Source organism: Anopheles moucheti, chromosome 2 (genome assembly GCF_943734755.1).
Source record: "Anopheles moucheti chromosome 2, idAnoMoucSN_F20_07, whole genome shotgun sequence".
NCBI lineage: Eukaryota > Metazoa > Arthropoda > Insecta > Diptera > Culicidae > Anopheles > Anopheles moucheti.
The window spans coordinates 10,926,649-10,951,201 of record NC_069140.1 but is presented as its reverse complement, the minus strand read 5'-3'; the positions used below and the strand labels follow the sequence as shown (position 1 = coordinate 10,951,201).

The 24,553-nt window shown below is 47.1% G+C and overlaps 2 protein-coding genes across 3 annotated transcripts in view; one reads left to right on the top strand and one right to left on the bottom strand.

Moving 5' to 3' along the window:
* The window catches only part of LOC128309537 (RNA-binding protein Musashi homolog Rbp6), a 76,667-nt gene that overhangs the window by 2,291 nt on the left and 49,823 nt on the right, over positions 1–24,553 (bottom strand). For both annotated transcript variants that reach the window (XM_053045955.1, XM_053045954.1), the window contains 4 exons: positions 4,693–4,821; positions 3,981–4,419; positions 3,206–3,882; positions 2,793–3,104 (listed from right to left, as the gene is read on the bottom strand). In XM_053045955.1, the coding sequence (XP_052901915.1) occupies positions 2,793–3,104; positions 3,206–3,882; positions 3,981–4,419; positions 4,693–4,821 (1,557 nt within the window). The remainder of the gene's footprint in view (positions 1–2,792; positions 3,105–3,205; positions 3,883–3,980; positions 4,420–4,692; positions 4,822–24,553) is intronic.
* The window catches only part of LOC128309540 (uncharacterized), a 50,036-nt gene that overhangs the window by 17,300 nt on the left and 8,183 nt on the right, over positions 1–24,553 (top strand). The window contains exons 4-5 of the mRNA XM_053045957.1: positions 5,066–5,154; positions 5,219–5,279. Of these exons, the coding sequence (XP_052901917.1) occupies positions 5,066–5,154; positions 5,219–5,279 (150 nt within the window). The remainder of the gene's footprint in view (positions 1–5,065; positions 5,155–5,218; positions 5,280–24,553) is intronic.

Below are 24,553 nucleotides of genomic sequence, written 5' to 3'. Positions count from 1 at the left end.
CATTCGTGCTTTACAAATGCAAATTAAAATACAGTAGAAACTAAAACGTATTCAATCAGAATCATAAGTACATTCGGCCTTTTCGTGTCCACCCTACCGGGGTTATGCGCCTGGCCTGGTCCATGCACACTGCACACTGGGCGCCTCCATTATGTTCGGTGCGATGGGAAGCTTTTAAAAACGCCCCCGCCCTAAAACGCACATTTCGAACAAATGGCAACCGGCCCGGCACAGGCACACGCACACGCACGCACGCTTAACGCCCGGGGCGGTCTACACTAAAGAAACACACTAAAGCGTATTATACGGGTAATACTAAAACCAAGTACTAATAAATAGTAGATGATGTATGGGAGCAGATACAGTAAGTGTGTGAGAAATCAAAATGCTTAAACATTATGATGAGAACGGTACGCACGCAACCAAATGTGGATTAAAAACTATAATACTAAAATAAAATAAAACGAATGGAACTCGCGCGCTTGCCAAATTCATTCACTAAATTACGACGCCTTAAGTGCTAGTCTGTATACCGCATAGATTTTTGTTCTCTTTCTCTCCTACGTTTCGTATGCGGGGGGGTGGCGATATGGTTGCAAATGAATTAATGCTATAATGATAAAGGTGTAATTTGATAGCAGCGCGATATCGAAATGCAAATGTTACAGTTCAGGCTATTATAAAGGATGCAAATATTAGATGAAGATGACTTGTATCAAAGCCGGCTCCCAACACTTGACTCTGCGACTCTGGTTTTACAAAACAATGGCTAAAAATAGATGATACGCTTGGAACCAACCAAAAAAAAAAAAAAATACTGCCTCTTTTGTACAATCGACACGTACCACAATAAAGTATGAGCACAACTAAGCTATGGAGAAGCGTGTTAAAACTTGCGTAAACAATAACTAATAGTAACATATTCGAGTACTTGTGGATAGAACGCGATGAGTCCATCCCGTGCAAAAACTTCCACAACGTCTAAGCAGTAGTATCCTAAGCCTAAGCTTCCTCACACACGCTCCAACTAATGATCGCAAATTGATATTACATCTAAACGAGGAAAAACTATTCCCTTTGTATAACTTTGCATTTAAGTTTATTCTTAAAATGCAAATGCATTTTACGAATGTTTGGAATGTCATGCTGCTTTCGTCTACCTTGCTGCAAGCAGTTTTGTTTTTTTGTGTGTATGTGTGTCCCTTCTTACACGCCTTTGTATATGTGAGAACGAAACGAACCATAATGTAAAAAAAAACACTGTAAAACCAGTCGATGGGCACACGGTCAATGTTGTACAAATAAAAAAAATTAATCATCTAACTGCTAATATGAATGTTTGCCTCACAATGCACAACAATATTATGAAGTCTAATATGTAAGCGTCTTGTAATTAGTAGGGTGAGAGTTCTCCGCCGGGGCTAGAGTGTCTCTCCTTGACAGTATTTGTTGGTGAGATAAATGTAAATGTAAGACGAACTATATCTACGTGTATAATTTCAATTTCAACTTCTAATCGTGAAAAAGATTAATGAAAAAGGATTTTGAAAAAGAAATACAGCAATCAATAACAAAACTGATCTGATTCGCTTGCTAATTATAACTGCTGGGTGTGATACTGCTGTGTAACGAAGAGACTTGCAACTAACGCATACCATGTACCGCTAAAGAGTTCATGTTTGGTGAGTGGACAATTATCATGGAGCTTAAGTAGCCTAGAAAGCGTATTGTAAATGAACCGAACCGAAACTAAAGCGACGATTAATCCCAAAAAGTCCAACGGACACGTACACACACACACACACACATACACATCCAGCTACGCTTTGAACATTACTACTGCCGTTTTCCCTCTCTATCATTCGCTTCTGTTATGATGCGTATTTTACATATTTATACTATTTATACTTGTTTTATTTCAAACTTTATGAATGGGATTTTCTTTTTTGTTAAATGAAATGTTTCGCGTGTTATCGATTTTCCGTACATGCATTACATCCGATAGGTTTAGCCTTTCTCACTTTCTCCCCCCTTGGTTTTCACACACGTTTTCTCCGGCACATTTGCTAAAATTTGCCCTTGTTTATGTGAAACGTTTCCTTTCATTTTGCTGTAGTAATATGCAGTCGTTGAGGACACGGAAGGTTAAACGAACACTCTTGTATCTAAATGCGCGTTAGTCCACGGTGATGTGATGTTATTAAGGCGGTCTATATGGCATCGCGATGGGTTTAATAAACATACACACATGCTCGGTTACTTGCTGAACCTTCCTAACCGGTCCACCACAGTGATGGTTCAATCATGTTCGACCGCCCACCCCTTTACCATGCGCGCACCGCCTATACGACATGTATTACCAGTTTTATCCCTCTTCCATTTGAAAAGGATAATATATAGTAGTGGTACTTCGCTACAAATAAGTAATTCTAAAAGGTGGTTGATGTATCGGGGAATTATGATCGCATTGAAAATGATATAATCTTCTCCTTCGAAACAATTTACTCAAGCGCTACCTGAACTACGCGCTTATACTGAGAGTATGTACGTACTATTTTACATCCTTCGTTATCTTCTGACAGTACTGCTAGTAGCGGTGATTCTAAAGTTATAATCTCAGCAGGGAAACAAACATCGGAAAGGGAACAGAGCAATGTGGGTGGGTGTGTGTGCGCGATGGATGATCTTTCGCATGAGGAACGCAGGGAAGGGGTGATGTTCAGGAGTAAGTGAAACGAAGAGGCAGAGAGAAAGAGCGCGCGGTTGTGGGGATAGATGAAATTTATACATACATTCCCATGCCGTACAGCGAGCCCCAGTCGACGCCCTGGAAGCTCGACATATCAACATTGGTCAGGCTGTATCCCGGGTAAGGGTTCGTCAGCCCGGCGGCGGCCATCTGTGCGGCGGCGGCTGCCTGCTGGTTCGTCTGCTGTGGGGCAGCTTGCGTAGCGACCGTTGCTCCGGCCACGGACGTCGGATGCGGCACCTGTTGCGGCTGACCCTGGGCGGCCTGACTGGCGGCCACGCCCGACAGTGGATTAACACCTGCGGCTGCATTCGCGGCGGCGGCTGCTGCCGATGGAATGGAGTATGGCGAGTATCTGCGACGACACACAAAACAACGTATAATATAACAATTGCTAAGCGAAAGCACACAGAAGCGAACGGCAATGAATGTGCCCCGGGGGGGGGGAGTCCTTACCTAAAGCTATGCAGTTGCGGTGGATATGTAGTAAAGACTTTGCCGAAACCATTTTGTACTTGCATGGCGGCAGCTGCCGCAGCAGCCTGGGCAGCTTGAGCTTGCGCCTGCACCAACAGCTGGTTGGTTGCGAGCGGATTCACCAGACCTGGATTACCGCCTGCCTGGGCCGCCCCAACGAGACGTGCGGCGGCAGCCGAATTCGGAGCGGCCGCTGCCATCGGAACGCCCAGATTGCCCAGTATGATGCGCTTCTGCAGCAGCTGCTGTGCGGTCGGTGCAACCGCCTCCTTCGGCTGGGCCTTCTTGCACTCTACTTTCTTGTTTTTGATGGTGTGGAAGTGAATTTCACACACCCGGTCGACCACATCCTCGTTCTCGAACGTCACGAAACCGAACCCACGGTGGCGCTTCGTCTGCTGATCCATCAGCATCACCGTTTCCTCGACCTTGCCGAACTGGCTGAAGTAGGCCTTCACCTCCTCGGCTGACGTGTCCTGGCTTACGCCACCGACAAAAATCTTCTTCGTTTTGTTCGACTGGGTCTTGGGCCGATTCTTCGGCGTTGCGTGTTTCGGATCAATCTTCTTACCGTCGAGCGTGTGGATCGGTACCTGTAGAACCTTGTCCACACTGTTCGGCTCCTGGAATGTGATGAAACCGAACCCTCGGCTTCGCTGTAAATATAGAACAAAATGGAGAAATGTTTCAAGCTCAGTGGGGATGGGAAAAATGGGACCTAATTAATTGTTCACCAGTCCTCGTTTGTACCTACCTGCGTGACGGGATCCTTCATGATCAGTACATCCGTAACCGTACCAAACATGCCGAAATACTCGCTCAGCTTTTCGGACGACGTTTGCCAGCTTAATCCGCCCACAAACAGCTTCCCCGGTGCCGGATCGCTACCGTTGTTCGGTGTCGAGCGGCCAGACGAGCTGCCATTGCTGGCGTTGCCTCCCTTGGGGCACCCGTTCGCGCTCGCTCCATTCACCTGCTGCTGTTGTTGCGCCTGCACCTGCTGCTGCTGAGCCTGCTGCTGTGCCTGCTGCTGAGCTTGCTGTTGTGCCTGCTGCTGTGCCGCCTGTTGCTGTTGTTGCTGAACCTGTGCCTGTACCTGTTGCTGCTGGATCTGTTGCTGAATCTGTTGCTGCTGGGTTACGGTCGGCTGTGGTTGTTGCTGGGGTGACAGTACCTGCGGTGATGTCGGTTCTCTGCGAACATATTTGGAAGAAACGAACACCATTTTCGTAAAACAAACATTCGACGATAGGTGCATTGTTGTGGCGTATTCAAATATACACGAACACACGTTTCCGGCTAATATCAATTTTCTGTGGACACAATTGTGGACTTGCTCACAACACAGCTTGGTTTGACGTGCGTTTGATCAAGGGTTGCTATGACTTGTTTGGTAGCGAACCATCGTCCATAGCACATTCCGGCACAATGTGAACTAGATGCGAAAAACAGATATTTTCACTTACCTCTTAATTTGCTGTTGGCTAGCGGCTACGGCGGCTGCCTGGCTTGTGAGTAGAGTCGGCTTCAGTGGCACCAGTGTTGGGTGAAGTTCGTGTGTGTCCAAAAGTCCATTCGGGTCTAGCGTTCCGGCACTGCAAGTACAACAAAGAAATGCATGGAAATGTTACAAATTTGCTTAGTAGTTTATACTAATTGCTGTCACTACTGTATGTTGAAGTTTGACAATCCTGCCACCTGTCAAATTGATGCGTCCAAAAAAACAAGAAGAAACACGCGGAAAAGTTGTCGAGTTGGATATTTCGTGGCAGTTATTCTTGATGAACGAAGTAAAAGTGTAAATTGAAAAATTCTAACAAATTCTCACTGCAATTACAGGTTGTGCCGTTGGTGGTGATCATGGCAACGGCTGTTATTGGATGTACGGGCTTCATAATTTACGCTAGCTTTACCCGTGTGGATGTGAGGTTAGTATGCTCGCACATCAAAACGCATAGCTGGTACTATAGAGTTATCTTGTTTTCACTACAGCTTGAACAAAAAAGTGTTCCCGCATGACACCATGGACGTTATGAATCCACCGAAAAAAAAGGTTAGTAAAGCCCTTTTTTGTTTAAAGCATTCTACATGGTGCCGTTCGAAACCGAACACTTCTCACCTGCGTACTATTTCAATTTATCCGAGACACGATATTCAAAGTGATCCATAACATTCAATCACGTCAAGGAAACCGGTGCCTACCGATATCATTAATTACTATCATCAATCATGGGGATTGTTGGGGCATTTCTACCGAGTCTAAAGCTCACCGTCCTTTTACGCATGGTTCCCAAACGACGCGGAGTATCGCAATGTAATGAAGTTCTCTTGCCTTCAAGCGCTACAAGTGTATTTGAGTGTTACTAAAGGAATGAAAAGTAAACAAATTCTTAATTATGCCCCCTCTTTTTAAAGAGCCAACTCTCAAGCGAAACTATGCCACAAGCTCCGTATTCATACCTCCCTTTTCCGAGGGCCATCCGGTAAAGGATTAATAGGTTGCGTGTTAAACAGCAACTGGATCGGGGCAACAAACATTAAATAATTTCCATCATTGACCAGCGCACTAGGCCAAGCCCCAGATTATTCGCCGGGGTACGCTCCTTCTTCTTATGCGAGAGTTGCGAGACGAGGAGATCTCTTTGGAGGTGTTCAACCCCAGGAAAGGAAAAGGTTCCCTAACTTTCGGCCACACACTCTCGTGCCAATCATGTCCGACCCGCATGAATAAAGCCGTCAAGCCCTTGTCTTAGTCGTGGCAGCAGTCACATGACAGGTGGGAATGGATTTTCACCTGGCAGGCATACCGGTGGCCAGGGCCGTAACTAAACCCACTTTTTTTTTGTACTGGGACCGGTCCAGACCGGCCGTGTACCAGAACAACTTAACCTACTCATCGGCAGACGGAAAACAACAGGTTACAACAACCGGAAGAACGGGGTTACTAACTCACACAGCAAATCCAGCACTCGTGTGCGGCAAGGATAATGGTGGAAGTAATCCCTTTTGCCCCTAACACACATTGTAATGTAGTTCTCTCTCTCTCTCTCTCTCTCTCTCTCTCTTTCTCTCTCTCTCTCTCTCTTGTTCTCCTTTGTTGGTTGTATCTTGTCAAGTGCTGGGAACTATAATTCTTTCGGATGAAAAACATGTTCACCTCGAAGAACCCCGCACTGTAAGGGATACCTTAATCGCGTCAGGATATGAGGGAGACGAGAATGCTACGAGGAGAGCTTCCGAAATAGGGCGTTGAACTCGAACCCTCGTGATTATTGAGAAGTGTGTGCGTCCATGGGCGTGTGCGTGTGTTATATTGTTCATGCCCACTGTTCGCCGATGTGTTTGTGAAGTCCGCTCGTCAGTGTAGCCGAAAGGGCGAGAGCGGAAGTCCGGAACGACCTAGAATCCGCAGCTACCATACTCACTCTACGTGAAACCCGATGTCCGGATAGCCGGACGAAAGCAGGTCGGTCTTATGGTGACCGATATGTATGCGTTTTGGGTTGCAGAATTACTACCGGGTGCGATTCAAGGCTTAGATAATTGTGGTTTCATTTTTAGAAACTCTGCTGGGGATTATTCCGAATGAATCTGATTAAAAATGCATTCAAGTAGAATTTGTAATGGGTCATGAAAGATAGATAGACCTCCTACACAACCAGGTGCCCAGCAATGCCTTGTAAGATCTTCAATAAACCGAACAACGATTCGACCAAGAATTTTCCGACAAATCCAGCGTTGTTTGGCTGTAAATTTCTATTCGTTACTCTACGTTAGGGCATACATTTCAGGCCAACCCTCCGTGAAGGTGGTCTCAGTTGCATAAACACAATGCCGACGACCACACACTGCTAACAATAGCACCCCGATACCGGCAAACGCATAAACTCTCCACGATGAAACGCTATTGATTTTCATCCTTTCTCATCCGAGCCCCTCTGTTGTGGGGACAGCAGCACACAGAAGAAAAAACTCTCCCTTTCTTGTCGCTTTGTAGAGATCCAGAGCTGCTAGTGCTTGGGAGAGATTTTGCAAGTTGCAAGATTTAAAACAAAAAAACATGAGGGATCCTTGGCGCAACTAGGACGACGAGCGGGGAAAAAAAACACTGGAAGACGACGCATAGGAAGGAGAGCGGATGAAAAGAATTGGGCGAAGTACCGGGAATTCAATCGTTGGAAATAGGGTGACCAGCGATGGGTTAGCACCGTTTTTGACGTCATCAATGGGAATTGTGCACCAACACACGCACACGGAAAAGCGAACGGGCACCCCAAAAATGAGAGCTTACAGTTACAGTCGCTTCATTTGTCGGAACCTGCCCAACATGAGCCATCAGGGATGTGCGCATGTCCGGGGAGAGAGAACTTTTTGCCTTTCCAATACGGATGTGTATGTGCGATAGTGCTTCTTTCTCGGCAGGCATTTGCCGATATGCCGGGATATGGCCACTTGCCACTGAGTACGGAACTTTCTCTATACTTTGCAGGAATTTTCCGACCAAGTATGTGTGTGTGTGTGTGTGGAGCTGAAATTAGGATCTTGTTAGGATATGTCCTGTAAGGTCCTACAAGGTAGCAAGAGCTCACGAAAATTATGTCTTTGCACCAAACTTTCCCGAAGGATTCGCCTGGATAGCATTGAGGGGTATTGTGCTGGAATAAGTTTAACACACGTTGCTTGTTTTAAGGATAAAAGCTACAGTCCACCCTCTCTCTCTCGCTCTCTCTCTCTCTTGGGTGTGTGCGCAATCACTCACACAACGATACGCAGCCCCTATACATACGAGAAGGTATAAGATTTGCTGCTCCTAATAGTCCTTTGGCAAGGAATGGGGGCGCGTGCGTGTGCGCGCTGTGACTGCTTGGTGCGTGTATGTGTGCACCAAGCCCCGTGTGGCTGGTGTTGTCATGACACCACCGGGGAACTCCGGCGCCGGATAAAGGGAAGTATCCGTCCCTTTAGTCGTTAGGATTGGCTCGAGCAGTGCGGATCTGCCACATAGTAGTAGAGAGTCACCTCCATTATTCTTCCTTTAGAGAATCAAGATCTCAACCTAGCGGCAAGATGGAGCATTTCGAAAGGTGTGGAGGCCACACTTGCTTCTAAAGGTGGTCCCCGTCCGACACATCAAAGTTTGTTAGTTAAGGAAAAGCGGTGTTAAGTTTAAGCTTCTTTGCCGCATATAAGCCAAACGTTCAAAAGTTCTGCAAACGAAGGCGGAGGACGGCGTGGTATATCTTATCAAATCCACCCAGTGTTTCTTTGCTCTCTCTCCCTTTCTCCCTCTCTTTCTCTCTCTTTCGTCCTGCACCGTAGCTCATCATCTTTTTGCTGAATCCTGAGGCGAGCACCACATATCGCCCTTGTAGTAAATATGGAGGGTGGTAGTGAGGTTGCCAAAGGTACGCACGGCAACTGCAAAGTAGCGCAAAAGGCATCGGGGGCACCACCGTGTTCTTCTCCCGCACACAATTGAAACGTGTACGCCAGCAAGAACAACTACCACCGTAACCAGGCGCACACTTGCACGGTGGTGCGCGCGTTTCATATCGTCACCGAATTCCGGGGAATGTTGTAGCGTGGCATACACACACACGCACACACCCACACCCATCCACCCACTGAACCAACCCAAGTCCTCGAGACAACACTCTCTGTGTGTGTGTGTGTGCACTGGTGGGAGGTACGCAGTTAAGTGAGCTTTTCTTCACGCCGAACCCGCTCCTTCATTAGTGTGTATATGTGTACGTGCATCTCTCTGTGTGTGTGTTTGTGGGAAAGGCGAGGGAGGCGTGTGCTCGCGTTTTTTCCGTCGCAAAGCATCACACACAGGATGATTCCATTTGGCAAGCAGTAGTCGAAACACAGTGCCAAAAAGGTGCGACACCCGCAAGAGTTGTGGTCCGCCAACACTGCCGTGGCATGGATTCTTAACGCCGAGCGCCATTTTCCTTTTTTTCCCGATTGGAACCGTGGTGATTTGCAGAAGTGTTGGGAAACGATGATGGGGAACTGGTGAAAATTTGTGTTCGCGGATCTAAGTCGGCAAAAAGCGGGTGCCTCTGGCTCACGGTAACTCACACGCTATTGCGGACATACCGGATCTTCAGTCGCTTCGGGAAGTCCCTGGAAAGATCTTCCGGACACACTTACGCACGGGAACGTCCTCTAGCCGTCGATGATATTGTCCTGTCACAGCAGTACTTTTTGCCTAGTTTACTGTTGTTTCGGGACATTTCCACCGACGCTAGGGTTTTCATCCTTCCACACGATACATCCGATTGTGAGCTAACCCCGTTCGGTCCGGAACGGAACGTAAATGAGCAGTGGTTCCGAACCAAAACCGGGGTTCTCCAACCCGATACCCTCACAAGGATTACTTCTACGGGGCACTAGCCTCTTCTCAACCGAAGTGTGTTTGTGCTTGTGTGAGTGTGTATATGTATGTGTTCCCATGTGTTTATGCCCCTGTGAGGACACTCCAATCACGAGCAACTGACAGAAAACAGCACCCACGGAATAGCACTCGTGTGTCCCAGGTTTTGTCCTCACCGTAGCAGTGGAGCCACACTCTAATTGGATTAGGTGCTTCTAACATGCCAAAGTAGAGTTCGATCGACATGCAGATAAGCCCCGGGCCCTTGTGTGCCACTGTGGATTAACTATGGTGGAGCCGCCATTGGTGGGGAGACGGGGGATGAAATGACCCCCCTCTAGAACATAGCGCGGTGACACAGGGCTATGTGCATTAAGGCGAAGAAGAAGCAAATCCCCGAAAACGGCTCGTACAGACCAACCCTATTATTCAAGATGGCGGCGAAACAGAGGCACTCCATCGCAGTGTTTCACTCTCACCGACAGCGAGCCACACACGCGCGCTCTGTGTTCGCCCGCTCTCCCTGCATGGGGGGGTAACCACGGTGCTTCATTTAGCATAAATGTTTCCCATCCATCCTAACGTCGTCATTTTGTTGCGATAAAAAAGACCAGCCTGCCCAATTCCTGCCCCCCAGTCGTCAATGTGAAGGAGTAAGAAATTCAGCACGGGCCAATTGGATCCGTGTTCGAGAGACTTTTTTTTGTGGGCTGTTCTGCAGGCAATGTCCTTTGGCAAAGGGGACCGGTGGAAGAGAAAGAGGGAAGGCACATGATGCAGCCAGCCCTCCCCCTTGCAACACCACACCACAATGATACAATAGACTGCGTCGTGTGTGGTTGAGCGTCGCTCGACAGCCCTCGCGATTATCGATCTGTTCTTGCTACACATCCGGACACCCGGATCCGGAACGAACCACCACACCGGATGCGCGACAGTCCGTGGCGTGGTGTGTTCGTGGCAGAAGACGAAACTTTGAGAACTGTGCGGGAAAAGCATATTAAAGACGCTGTTATTATAAGGACTATTTTAGTAGCACCAATTCTGAGGTTAGCTGGAAATGGTGAGGAGGACTACCGCGAGGATGTGACTTTGAGAGATTAATATCTACTTTGACATTTCAATGACTTTAACCAGACGACGCTGTGCGTGCGCGTACACGCGGGCTCAGAATATCCTTTTCTCGTCGTGTCAATCGTGTCTTTTTGGTACGGCAAACCCACGGCAATACCAAAGCAGCTAGTGAAGTTATCGATTTGTTCCGCGAGCAAACGGTGGCGGCTTCCAGGAGGGAGTTCCGAAAAGAAAGCTACTTAATTCGTGACAATTGCATGGTCCTAACCTTTTTGGCGAGGGAGGAATTGGATGAGTATGAGCTACGCCGGAAAGATCCTGCGCTTGTTACAGGTTCTTTCTCCCGTATCCCGGGTTTTGCTGTGGATAATCGGAAGGATGCTGATGAAAAACAATCATCCCGAGTTCCCCGGATGTATACGCCGCTGGCAAGCCTCCTGCAGCCTGCTTCCCCTTCCACACATTTTACCCTTCACCATTAATTTCCGTCGAGAGACGGACGCGTAACGCGAATCTCGTACGCCGCCAGATGAGGGTTTGGTGAGCGTGGCCCTTTAATTGAATATTAAAGCCTACGGACACACACACACACACGCACACCACGAGACATCAAAGGACTTCCCTTTTTCATTACGACCATCCCTTCCATGCTGGGGTGAGACCTGGGCCCGCCGATGCGCATACAAACAAAAATACGCGATCCATCGCGCACGCAACTCCCTACCGACAGATTGCCACACCAAAGTCCCATGCGAAAAAGATGAAACGACCACGGTTGTGTTGTACACCCCTGTTTATTATCCCCGAAACAACAATGCCGTGGCCCGGTGGTGCGCGCACGGTCTGTTGGTGCCGGTGCCAGGGGGGAGGGGACTTGCATTTTGCAAAATATTAATCAACAGCGAAAGCTTGCCAGAGAGACAAATTTCACCGGCTACGTCATTCATCATCCATTCCCCCCGGGTGGACAAGGCGAATTAAGCCGATTCCGAGAATTACCCTTGCCGGTGTACACGGGCAACTGAGTGGGGGCTGAGGATTCCATGGAAATCCTTTACGATTGCCCTTGAGTCAGTGCCGTCCGGTCCCACAGGATGATACGTTGCGCTTATTTTTAGCAACACGGGGAGGGTAAATGGGACGACAGCGGGGACAAATTGCTGGAAAGCAGCGTGTATATATATAGAGCCGGAATAAACGAACGAATAAACTAACGCTGATTACTTTTCATTAGTTATTGGAAGAAACATGCGCACTAGCGCTCGGTGGCGTTTTTTTTCTTCTCTCTGTTTATTAGTTGTTAGCGAAGCGAAATGGAAAGGAACATTGACCACACAACGCACCCTCGGTGTTGAAACGGTCAACAACGTCACACGCGAGCAAAAATGGTTTCCTTTTCATCAGCTAGCATGCGCCGCAGCAGCGGAAAAGCTCGAACACTTTTCCTGCCTGTTTTTTTTTTGGTTTGTGTCCACGATAAAGGATATTCGTCCTGTGCAAGTTGCTTGGTTCGTGTCACTCGCCGCTAGGGAGCGTTCTTGCTTGTGTCGCTTTCCGTTGTGCTTTCACAAAGTTCCGATAGGGGGCGCTGCATTATTTTTGAGGATTTCTCAGGGTAATATCGCAAAAGGGTATTTGTCCACCCGTGTGTGTTTGTATGTGTGTGTGTGTTTATCTTTTCCGTCTCCGGGAAAGCGTGGGCTCTGTGCGTTGCAAAGTTGCAGCGAAAATCAGTACCGCCTCGTTGGGTAGGGCTTTTCCTCTTGCGTAACGACGCTCGGGAAATGAAACGCAACGGCGAACGACTCGTCCATGTTTGACAGACTGATGGAATGTGTGTGTGGGTTTGGTTTTGTAGCCGCGCGGCATTGAACAACAAATTGGAATATTGTCCAGATTTGCATGTTAAGCGCGGTCAAACAGATTATGTCTACGGCTCCTCCTTTCCGCTGGCTTTGTGCGAGAGTGCTCGTATGCAAAATCATAAAACGATGTACACAAAGTTTATGCTCGCCTTTTTATGGTTTGCTTTATAACAGCGCGAGACATACACACACGCGCGGGTACAGTCGAATCAAACAAACAAATAAATCAAACTATTTAGAGCACGTCCCATCCCCCCGCCCCCCTTCGGTGCCATCCGTTTGATCGATACAATATTCGGCAATGAAGCGCCACAATCACCAAGGAGAAAGCAGGGCGCTGCTATGGAGGGTGGAAAAACAACTGACAAAGTATGAGCGGAAGACACAACCTTCCGAAACTGACAATCGAGAGGAAGAATGGGAAGGGAAAAAAATAAAACAAAACAACGAAGGACCTTCTTTGAAGCGCGTGTCCTTATAACGATTCGTAAAGCATATCCCACTAATCTAGATATGCATTCCGTTGTTAATTGCCATACTAAGCACTAAACCCCAGCTGACCTGCGCCTTCTGCTATTCATCCAACTGCGCTAAGGCCAACATACACTTGCGGGATCTCGTAGGGCGAGCAAAGCGAGCGAACAGCCCAAAACTTTTCGTGTGTGACCAGCATCAACATAACATAAATAATCCATTCGATTCCCACACTTCCCACCGGCAAACTTCCTCCTCCACCCGCCCTAAGCTTTCTTTTGGTTCATCCCGTTTTCCCTCCTCCCCTCCACCGCGCACTCCTCTTCCCGCCCTTACGTCACCCAACTTTTCATTAGATTTTGATCCACTTTTCCACTTCTATGAACAATGGCAACAACAAATGGGATTTATATTTATATCGAAAAGCACGAAAAACAAACCCCACGGGGGTGTACGGGTGGGGATTGGTGGAGTGCAAAGCAAAAGCACGTTGGGGGGGTGGGGGAGGTGTTTTTTGTTGTTGTTGCTGTAGTTGTTGCAGGAGCGCGCGCGAAAAGCGTTGTGAAATTTGATGAAAATTTATTGTCCACCACTTCTCTTGTCAACTGCTGCTGCTGGTGCTGCTACTGGTGCTTCTACTGTCTGCCTGCGTTTAGCAGCAGACCGCTTCGCCCTCGGGTGGATGTGCGAGTTTTGAGGGAGAGAATAAAAAGCTTAACATATTTCTTTTGCTGCGGCTTTTTCGCCACACATTTCATTCGGCTCTCGGTACCGAAAAACGCACGCCACAATTCTGAATTCTGCTGACCACGTGAGGCGAGGGGGAATGTTGGTGGTACCAGCGAGCAGTAAAATTGTTTGGCTAACCTCAAACCACCTACACAGCCACACATTCACCAACCTCGATTATTAGTAGCGAGCAGAAGTTGGAAGCAGAACACAGCCACAACAGCCAACAAAAAGAGTAATAATAATGGGAATAAATAATAAAACATTGGCAATTGAGAAAACGCGCGGCACAGAATCGGAACATTCGCAACGCCTTCGCGTCACAATATCCCAGCACGGGGCAACTACTAAATGGGAGGTGGAATATAGTAACGGTGAAATCTTTTTTTTATGGTAGGTACCATATACTAAACCTCCATTTCTACTAATGGTGTAGCGGAATGCGGAAAACTCCAAGGTGGAACGGAGTGGCCATATTTGTTTCCTCCTTTATGCTGTGTGTTTCCTTCCCAACAAAAAAGAAAAGAAAAGAAAACGCTGGCCAGAAAGGACACACCGCGGTGCTATATCATTTCATTGCACCTACACACTCCACACATCTGCCTGTGCTATCGATCACACGACGATACGACGTAAACACCAGGAGAGAGAGAAAAAGCACACACAAAAACAACGAATCCTGCTGCTGTGTCAAGCCCCCATCTCCACTGGTGTATCCCATCTCGTGATTGCAAACACCCAAAAGCAGAAGAAAATTTTCACACTAATGACAATGCTTCCCAAGAAAATGCTCACATAACGATACAAGCGGATATGCCCGGAATCGGGGGAAGAGAGATGGTGATAGCTATTGAAACCCTCCATATCTCTCTCTCTCTCTCTCTCTCTGTGTTGTGAAGCATAGATTTTTTTTTGCCATTCAGAGTCATTTCAGCTAAAGCAAACTAGATAAGACTCTGGTCTGACGCCGCCATATCCTGTTTCCGTTTGGTTTGATATTCCTGTGAAAGGACGAACAGAAAAAAACCCCCCGAAACAACCCACCCACATATCTCACCCTGCTTATCCTTGAAACGAGCCGAAAGTGAAGGTGAAATGCTTTTCCTTTTATTCTCCAACCCCCTAGAAAAGGGGGGAGTAATGGGAAAATCGGTAGCATTTTTTTTTTGTCTGCTGTTGGGACCACAACACACCGATCTTCTGCATCAAGTCTTGTGGAAGAACCTTCTTGGTTTTTTTTCGCGGGGTGGTCACAATCCGGGTTGCTCTTTGCTTGCGCTGACCACCAGCAACACGCACACAGTCATACAGGCGCGCACCATCATCATTACCTTCATCGTGATAATCAAGCCGAGAAGTGTGGTGGGCCAAACGCGCAAAGCATCCTCCGCAAAACGGAAGACGGATTAGACGTGCGATAAGCGACGACCAAATATCCCCGACGATGATAAGCGAAGAAGGTACTGGGCGCGGGAGAGAGATATGGAGACGTTGGCGTCCGCCCAATTCGCATCAGGTTCGAGGAGTGCCATCCGGCCAACCTCTTATCCCGGGTGAAGATGATGAACGGCTTCTAATTCGTCAACATCTTAGCGGTGTGGTGGTGTTTTCCGGTGTTCTACCATCCTCTTGTGTAGTCGTCGGTTGAATGATACTTTCCGGGTGCCGGGTTTGTGCAAAAATAAAAAAACTCACCTAAAGCCACATCAACATTAAGCTGCCGCGCCACCGCGTAGCTTTCCTCTGTATGTGGGGCGAGGAAGAACAGGAAGATTTACAAACATTTGCGTGTTGGCAACATAATTGTGTATCCTGTATTGAAAAGCTGCACCATCAACAGGAACACCCCCCCCCCCCCCGAACTTCCTCTGTCCACTTCCCCTATATAATCCCGAGTCAATCCCGATGATCGAGGAACAGTAGACGAGGAGACACGATTATTTATGCTCTGTTATCCGTCAGCAAAAGCGCTCCCAACATAAAGCCCCCAAACTCCCGGATGTTCCCGGATCACGAACCCGGTAACACCGCCCAAAAACACGTTCTAATCCGGGGTTGGCGGGGTGCGGGGGGAAAAGGATCAGCAAAGTATTTATTCATCGCTTGATCGATAAACAGGATTATGCAATTATGTTACCGATTGATACACAAAACCATGAGCAGGAACGCAAGCAAGCGCGAAAAAGATAAGAAGCTTTCGGAGGGCAAAGCATCGAATGTGGCATGTACCGGGAAGGAGGGAAGCTGTAAAATCAAAACACAGCCAGAAGAAAAAAACAACCTTAAAATTCAATTCGTGCTGCTGCTTTTCAGTATCATCTCACACCGGGCTCATTCTGCGATAAATGTCTTCTGATTTCAAGCAGGAAACAAAGGATTCATTTTATCCATTTGCTACTCGAATGTTCAGGGAGGGGGTGGTTTTTTTTGTTCTTGCTGGGAAAACACTTTTCCTCACATTTCTCGCCAATTGACAAGGGTTGACACTGTCGGTTCCACCACCCCACCCCCCAATTTTCCGACCGTTCTTGTCAATCAACGCTCGCTCAAGTTCGGTTCTCAGCGCGACGCTTCATTAATTAATGAATGTTGGAGCAGTTCCGTGCGACCGGATCGGAATTCTTTTGGCCATAAATCGTTGCTAAATTATTTCCCTAGTAATAATACTGTGTAATAGTTTTCCTGCTCTAACCATTGCTGCACATAAATATGTACCTGATAAAGTTCGCTTCGTCGTTAAGCAGAGTTTGCCATTCAATTACTTCCTTCGGGCACAATTTGGGTTTTCCAAGCATTTTTCCAGCAACCTCCACGATCGTAAGGTAATTTTTCTAATTAACAACAAAAAGAATATACCCCAACAAACGGTACTCTCGTAAAGCATTCCGAGAAACTTCATTGTTTCTTCGCATTGTTCCTCCACCAGTGATGTATTTTTAGTGTGACGAGTTACTGCAGGAATGTAATTATTGTTGTTATACCCAATGGAATTAAATGGGCCACTGGGCTGTTTTTATTTTTGATACTTTTAATTAAACAGGTTAACAAGCATCCAAATTTAAGGTTTGCTTTCAAAAGCGCAATAAATGTTTTTTTTTGTGTGTGCTTTACTGCAAACTTCTACTCATAAAAGCTGGCGAGCTGGGGAGGAAAATTGCATTCCTTTCACACTTGAAAACCCCATTGTCCTTGGAGAACCCTTTTTAAAAGATCGTCTTCTTTTGTGTTTGTAAGATGCAAAAAAAAAAGAAACAACTTCGCCTCCCCCTTCATTCGAGATTATCTTTCTCTGTCACAAATGATCTGGCTGGTTCTGAGGAGTGGCACAAAAAAACAAAAACGGCGACTTTTCCACATGCGCCTCCTCTCCGTGGGTTAACGATTCGCCACACGGCAAACACTTGGGCGAGATAAACAAACCCCTTCCCGGACGCCCCTCGTAAAGCATTAGCGCCCTCCTACAGCCGCCAGGGTGAAGGATGTGCGCGCAACATTATTTCACATTACGAGCCACCGAACAACATAAGCTTATGTTTATGATCGTTTCTATTCACGGCGCTACGTCGAAGCTGCAAGAACGTTCCAGCACTATATGTGTTGGGATGGATGTGTTGCGTTGAGAAAACTTTGCAGATAGGAAGAAGTGCGTGCAGCTGCGTGAGACACACAGAGAGAGGCTCCTCCGCTAAGCGGATAATGTCGTTCTAGCCCAAGGTTCATCCTGGCATATCATCTGATTTATGATATTAAAAATTCCACCACCACCACCACCAGCGCAACATTTCTGGCACAGTGTGCGTGTGTGTGACTCCCAGCAGCATGTGTGAGATGGAAAGTGTTTGTAACAACAAATAAACATCCCCATGGTCGGTCGGCATCCGATATTCCTCCTGCACCAGCAGCTCGGGCTGTGGGAAGAAACTGGAAGAGCTGTGGCTTGGCTTCAACGAGCTGTGGAGGTTGAAAGTCAATATTGTGTTCGAACGTACGGTATAACGGGGAGTTGGGGTTTTTGCTATAATTTCCCAACCATAAGCAGCTTTTATAGAATTACAACTTTGCTGCCCGAGTTTGGAAAATGAAGTGACACAATTCTGCTACCCAGTGTGCTACCGAAACGATAAGCAATGAAATCAGCTCGACAGGAGTGCGAGAGCGTTGATGTGAAAGCGATTATGATTTTACGTGGAATTCATAAATCTTATTCAGTGCCGAGGTTGGTCTGGGGGGAGGGGATTCCATTTACAATGGCGTTGATAAATCTTTGGAAAATCTGGCAAGCGAAGAGAGAGAGAGAGAGAGAGAGCTGTTACAAATCCCCATTTTCCGAGGACACTGACTAATGAAGCTCCCCGTTTTTGCTCCCCAATCTTTTGAACCTGATGATGATGATGATGATGATGATGATGGTTTGATGCGGTACAAAAGAGTTACTATCTTTTCGATTGAATTGAGGACTGCCCGAGCACAAAGCAGCACAAATAAAAGAAATACGTCAAATCAAGTGCATCTTCGAATGGAGCTGGTAGGAAGAAGGCTCGAACGCCTACACACACCCTCTAACTGTTCCCACGTTTGTGCGACGCGCACTTCGAAGTACGCAGAGCAAAGCCGATTTTCCATCAGTCTTGCGATGATGCTCGGAATCGCATTCTTTCGCAGTTATGCCAAGGCGCACCGTTCCGGCCCAAAGTCCGGCTGTGTTGGCTTGTAATCTCTGGAACCGTTCCTTCCTTATCTCCTTAACACTGACGTTTTTTCGTAAGTGAAGCTTCCTACATACACGCTTCGAATTCACGCTGCTAGTTACACGCAAGAGCACAATCGGTAGTTCCGGATAAAGGAAAGCCAATGGAGGCCAATACACCGACCCGAAAGACCTATTGCTTCCCCCCGTTTGGGGACATTTTGTTCGTAAGTCGGTTTTGCGGGTCGAGTTGGGTGGAAAAGCGTGGGATTTTATTGTCACTTTTCAAGCTCGTCTCAAGATCCCGCCTTCGGTCCACTTCTTGTGCCGAAGGTTTTCCGACCGGCAAAAAAAACCCCACGGAACCATCGGAAGAAAAATGTCCTTGAGGGAAAAATTGTCACCCACCCAGTTCAAGCCGGGGGGAGGGGGCGCTGTGGAAGAGCATTGGTACGAAAAGTTTGACGGTTTTCCAGCCGCTTGTCCTTTTTTTCTGGTTCCCCAAGCTCCCGCTAGTCGTGTCGCCCCCCAGGGCTGAAGAAGCTGCACGAAGCAGTGGTGTCGCCAGCTGATGGCACGCTCATGGGTGTTCGATGTATTTTCACGGTAGCTGCCTTTTTCTCCGTACGGAAAACTTTAACTTTTCCCCGTGGGCAAATGGCAAATGTGTGCTTGTAAGTTTCGTACGACCAAACCCGACGTGTAACTGTGTTCGACAATATATGTGCCACACAGTGCTTTTGCAGGGTGGAAAGTGAGTAGAATCATTTAAATACAGGGAATCAAACTGGTGTAGAAAAAATAATAAATTACGTTGTAAAAATCATAACAAATTCGCTCCAATCTTTCAATTGAGTCCGCGCAGGAAAATCCTTTTTTAAACATGTCTATTATCAAGCGTAAAAAAGATACGGAATTCCATTGCTTTCTATCTTAATTGCACACTTTGCGTAAACATTCCGTCTTCCCCCGTCTCCTTTCTTCTCTGCTTCACGACCAGCGGACTACGGAGTTGCGTGTGGTAAGGACTCGTTTTATGTGGCCCCAAACAACAGCGACAGGGGCAGCGCTAAAGTACGCAGGGAATAGAAAATAAAGCACAATTTGATGATGTTACCATCGTGTGACGCCTTAAGGGAAAAAATGGACGCTCATTTAACACGGCCGTTGTTGCGTCACACGAACGATTTGATGCGATGGGAGTGATAAGACAATAAAATGACAACTCAACTTGTAATCGTTCGAGTTAATTCCCTCCGGTGGCAGCAGTAGAGAGAACGAGCTGCAATGGGACAGCTTGGGTAGGGAATGTCTCACGCCGCCCTACCGGTTGGGCGGCGCACGGCATGGCGGACACAAAGCGTGGAAAACAAATTTGATTGGTGATGCTTTGAAGTCTGGCTGTTATTGTAAGCGTTAGTGAAAATGCACAGCAGGGGGCGTCAGTTTAATTTACCCAAAATGAAATATCTTCATCCTAAACGCCTGAAGGTAGGCTACAATTGGCACCGAAAGAGAACAAAAAAAACCCCCGTGTCTTTGCTTGAGCGTATCTTCAAAATCAGCGCTCCAGATTGTGTATTTCATCGTTCGGTGTTGTGTTCGGCTTATTTAACGGACTCAGTGGACGCCCGTCTGGTGCAAAGACGGCGGTGTCTTACGGAATACGGTTCAATGACTTGTACAACACAAGGATCAGCTGGATAAACACAACGTTGACCACGTCTCACCGAAGGGTCTTCTCGCTCGCCCATTCCGCCCATCGTCCATTTTATGATTTCGCACGACACGCACATATTACGACGGCTCGTCCTGCCATTTACCCTGAGTATAATGACGAGCTGGCAGTGGATGGGCCACCGACCGAGCGAGTGGGGAGTAGAGCCAACCAACATAAACATAAACAAATTGATCTTGAATTGAAAGTACGTGCCCATGGGAAGCGTGCGGTGGCAACGAGGCTGTGTGTTCCCTCCACACGGCCCAAGGCAATGGCGGTCGTTACCGGTGTTGGCCTTTGCATGCGACCGACATTCGTCCACATAACGACACGGCGGATGGGCGCCGAGTAGTAACCGAGAGAGGGTGCGCGTGTGTAGGGATTAGGGAGGGTAGATTAGCTTTTCGTGACCACACTTCGGTGGTTTTCCATCGTGGGAATCCAGTGGGAAAAACGGAAGGACCGTAATGTAGTAGAACACCACCGGAAAATCACTGGGACCGAGGCCGAGGAAGGGGGAGGCCAGGAGACTCCAAAATGAAACCGATTTTGCCTGTGGTGGGGGGGGACATGGCTTTCAAGGCTCTTACTCTCTCCTGGGAGGATGTTAAGCAATGCTTGAACAATTTTTCCAAGCATGAACGATATGGTCTGGGAGGGGGAAGCGAACCCACGGGGGGAAAGCGAACGATTCGCTCCATCAAGTACACGCAACCTGCGACCACAGGGGATACCAAAAATTTCCTTGGGAACACCGAACAGAACAGTAGTTCCCGCACATTAATACTCGTAACGCTGTAAATGTAAGTGAAAGTGTGGCGTGATTTGTGCTCCATTTCTTTGGTCGTCTATGCTGTGCCGTGAACAACTTTTCCCGTCCCCACATGCGAAGGAATTTTGGAACTTTGTAGTTTTGGAACTAATGACACAAACTAACAATTGTGAATGATTAAGTAAGAGGAGAATACTGGAGAGTTTTTAATATTATTTGTTGTGAATTCATATGCGCCTAAAAGTATGCAATCTCAGATGTCACAAATGCGCCTAAAAGTGTGCAATCATAGAAGTCACAAATGCGCCTAAAAGTATGCAATTATGCAAACATTGCTGGCGCTGCAAAGCAACTCCAACAAACTCCACGCAAAATAATTATATGTATAAAACAAAATGATGTAAGTCACAAATTTGGCACAAAATCTGCCATTACATCACATCACACGCGAATGACGGCATTTTCACAGCATGAAACATAAAAAAAACGTTGGTGTAAAATTTCAATACCTTCAACATGAAAGACCTTGCACATAATAATACAACAATCATTCAATTACGCAAAACAAATAACGTACTACGGTTCGAAGGATAATTGTACGAAAGTAAGGTGAAATGATTTTAATTTAATACAACCTCCCACCTGTGTGTTCTGAACAGCGGGGGGGTGGTCAAGAATTTTCCGTATGGACATTTTGGACAGGGAGAGTTTTCATACATCAGCCCATCATAATTTGATTTTCCGATGTCATCGAACGCAAGCTACGGGGATTAAATTATAAGTTGCCACAGCAAAACCGGACTACCGGATACCGGACTGTTTGCCCAATTCCATCTCCCATTTCTCCAATTAACGCAACCCTACCTGGGGGAGCAGGGCGAAAGAAAAAACTGATGTCGTCCACCGTTTTTATTACTCCTTTTTCTGCCGGTGCCGGTCGTCGATAGCATCAGCTTTTGATAGATGCGAACCGCGCACAAAAAAAAACAGCGACCTTATGGAAGCAGCATGGCTTGTGCCACAATTTAAGTCCGTTTAATTTTCATCCTCTTAAATTATTCATACATCCTTCCACGCCTTCGTTATCTCCTTCCTTTTTTTTGCGATGGGGTTCTTGCCAACGCTGGGCAAAAGAGAAGGGATCTCTCTTGGTGGAGAAATATTATTACGCACACCATGCGTGCTTACCATCTAAAAAAAAGGAGTATCGTAAGCTTTCATTAATAGCGCGCATCAACATCACCTTCGCTTCTTGCGGAACAAATCGTGAGGGTTCCCCAACCATCTTTCACGATTTCTTACCCATCTGGGGGATGTTGGATTTGGGTGTGGCAGGACGGACGGGTGTGGTTTATGCCTCTCTGTCTTTGATGCAAAAAACCCCCAGCATTTGGGTTTTGCTTGTTTTCCAGTGAGGGGAGAGAAAAAGAAACCCAGAGCACATAAAACATAACCTCCGCACGGTCGAAAAGGATTGTAATCGAGATAAAGGCGAAGAAAAGCGTAGATTAGTCAGCATATTTCAAAGGAGGTATTTCTGAAAACTTCGCCAAACACTTCATTTTTTTTGTTGCTGTTCTTCCCAACATTTCTTCGCAAAAGGATACGAAGGAAGATCACTGAAGTATGCAAAAACAAAAAAAAACGACAAGCGAAACTTTGCAAACACAGCGCGTGTTGAAATAATCGTTTGAAGCAACACGCACTCTCGCGTTTTTGGGGCCAGTGTGGAAATGTCATTCCTAATTGGGTCTCGATTGTTACGGTGCAGGGGGATTTGTTGTTCCGGGATGGAGGGCATGATCGTGGCCAGAGCATTCAACAGGAGGGGGGGGTCCGCTTTTTGCGAACTAAAAACCATTCATCAGTAACGACATACACGTTTGGACTTTGGAAAGCCATGTGATGATATCCAGCAGCCGGTTTGGTTGGTTGCGAAGTCCTTCGCTTAATCCTTCCATTTACTTCCCCGGTCCGTTGCGAGGCGCTACGTGTGTCTTCTATCCGTTCGGACGTGAGTAAAAAATTAAAATCCCAACCCCCGGGGTAAGAGGGATGCTTGAGGGGCGTTGGATGTGGTTCGCACTTTCAGTCAGGCTTTTTCAATGTCTATTCCACCCAAGATACGGACCCGGACATGGAAAGGATCTTTACAATTCGAATCTGCGCTAGGGCACGAGATGGTGTACAGAGCATCCTTTTCTCGAATCCTGAAGCGACTAGGATTGGTGGGACTGTGGGAGTATGACGGTTGTCGAGACCTTTTGCCCCCTTCACACCCGCATCATCCTCACGCATCTGCACACCTAATCCGCACACCAAGAATACTTGGGCACAGCAATGGACGACATTAAGATTAAATGCAACCTTCGGAGTCGTTCGTGCGGAAAAATCACTCACAAAACCTTCGCTTCCATGCTCCGGCCGGAGTTTCTACTCGGAAATGAATTCTATGCCCGGGTTGTTGCCTGCGTGTGTGCTACATCTGATTGCGTCTGTCACGCGTTGTGTGAGGAACACATTTTCCTGCTCGAGATGATGCGTTTTGTGTGTGTGGGGGGGTTCTTCTGCTCCTCTTTATTGCATCAGAGGACACACACCCAAACACAAGGTACAACTTTATCGCCACATACTATCGTCGCTCGGGGAGCGATAGTGCAGGAGGAAGGCAGAAAACACAGGCTCCCACAAACCCATCAACAAACTCTACAACAGGTTGTTTCCAACAGAAATGCAAATAATCCAGCACAATTTGCACACAGCCTGGACCGAGAGAGAGGTACAGCCTGGAAAGAGACGCGCCTTGACAGTACTAAAACCACAGCTGAGACGGCCGGGCGGTTGGTTCTTCCCCTCTCTTTTGTGTCCTGAGTGGTTCTTCCACTGTACCTGGCATGTGGTCTCATCGCAATCGCTGTTACGCCAACGCGCCAAGGATATGTAGGCACGACCGGTTCTAGTTTTGCACTAAACCAAGACGGATTAAGAACACACACCGTAGCAGCAGGAGGTTCAGTTGTCGACAACCACCGCAAATTAAGACCTTTTATAGGCCGCTCTGCGAGTGACATTATTGCTCCGTCGCATTTTACACATTTTAATGTCGGACTCTCCGAGAAACCCCGAAATTGTGGGTTTTTGGAAATTGGTTCATCGATGGTAGTAAATTTATTTACTGTTCCGGAAAATGGTGGTTTCGAAATTTTGTCCTCTTTGCTGCTGATGCTGCTGCTGCTGCTAGTAACAACGTTTTGATGTGCGAATTGCATAACTTTAGGCGGTTTCGTTGTTGAGAAGAGAAACGAAAGGATCGTGTGAGCAGCATAGCTTCAACGTGCTTCAAAATTGCTTTTTTAATATATAGTACCTCACAAGTGTGAATCGGTTTCGTCCTCGGCATTCGACTCGATAGCAGTGGAAAGGCACAACAATGCGATACAACAATGAGTTACTGTTTTACTTTGCTCATAAACAGGACACTCGACGGAGAAATCATCAAACATTAATAAAGCTTCTCCAATCTAACTGGAATGGGGGGGGGGAAAACCCTTCCCCCAATAAGAGCGTGTGTCCCATTAATGACAACTGGAACCGTGCAACCGTACCCTCAATCCCGTAATACCCACA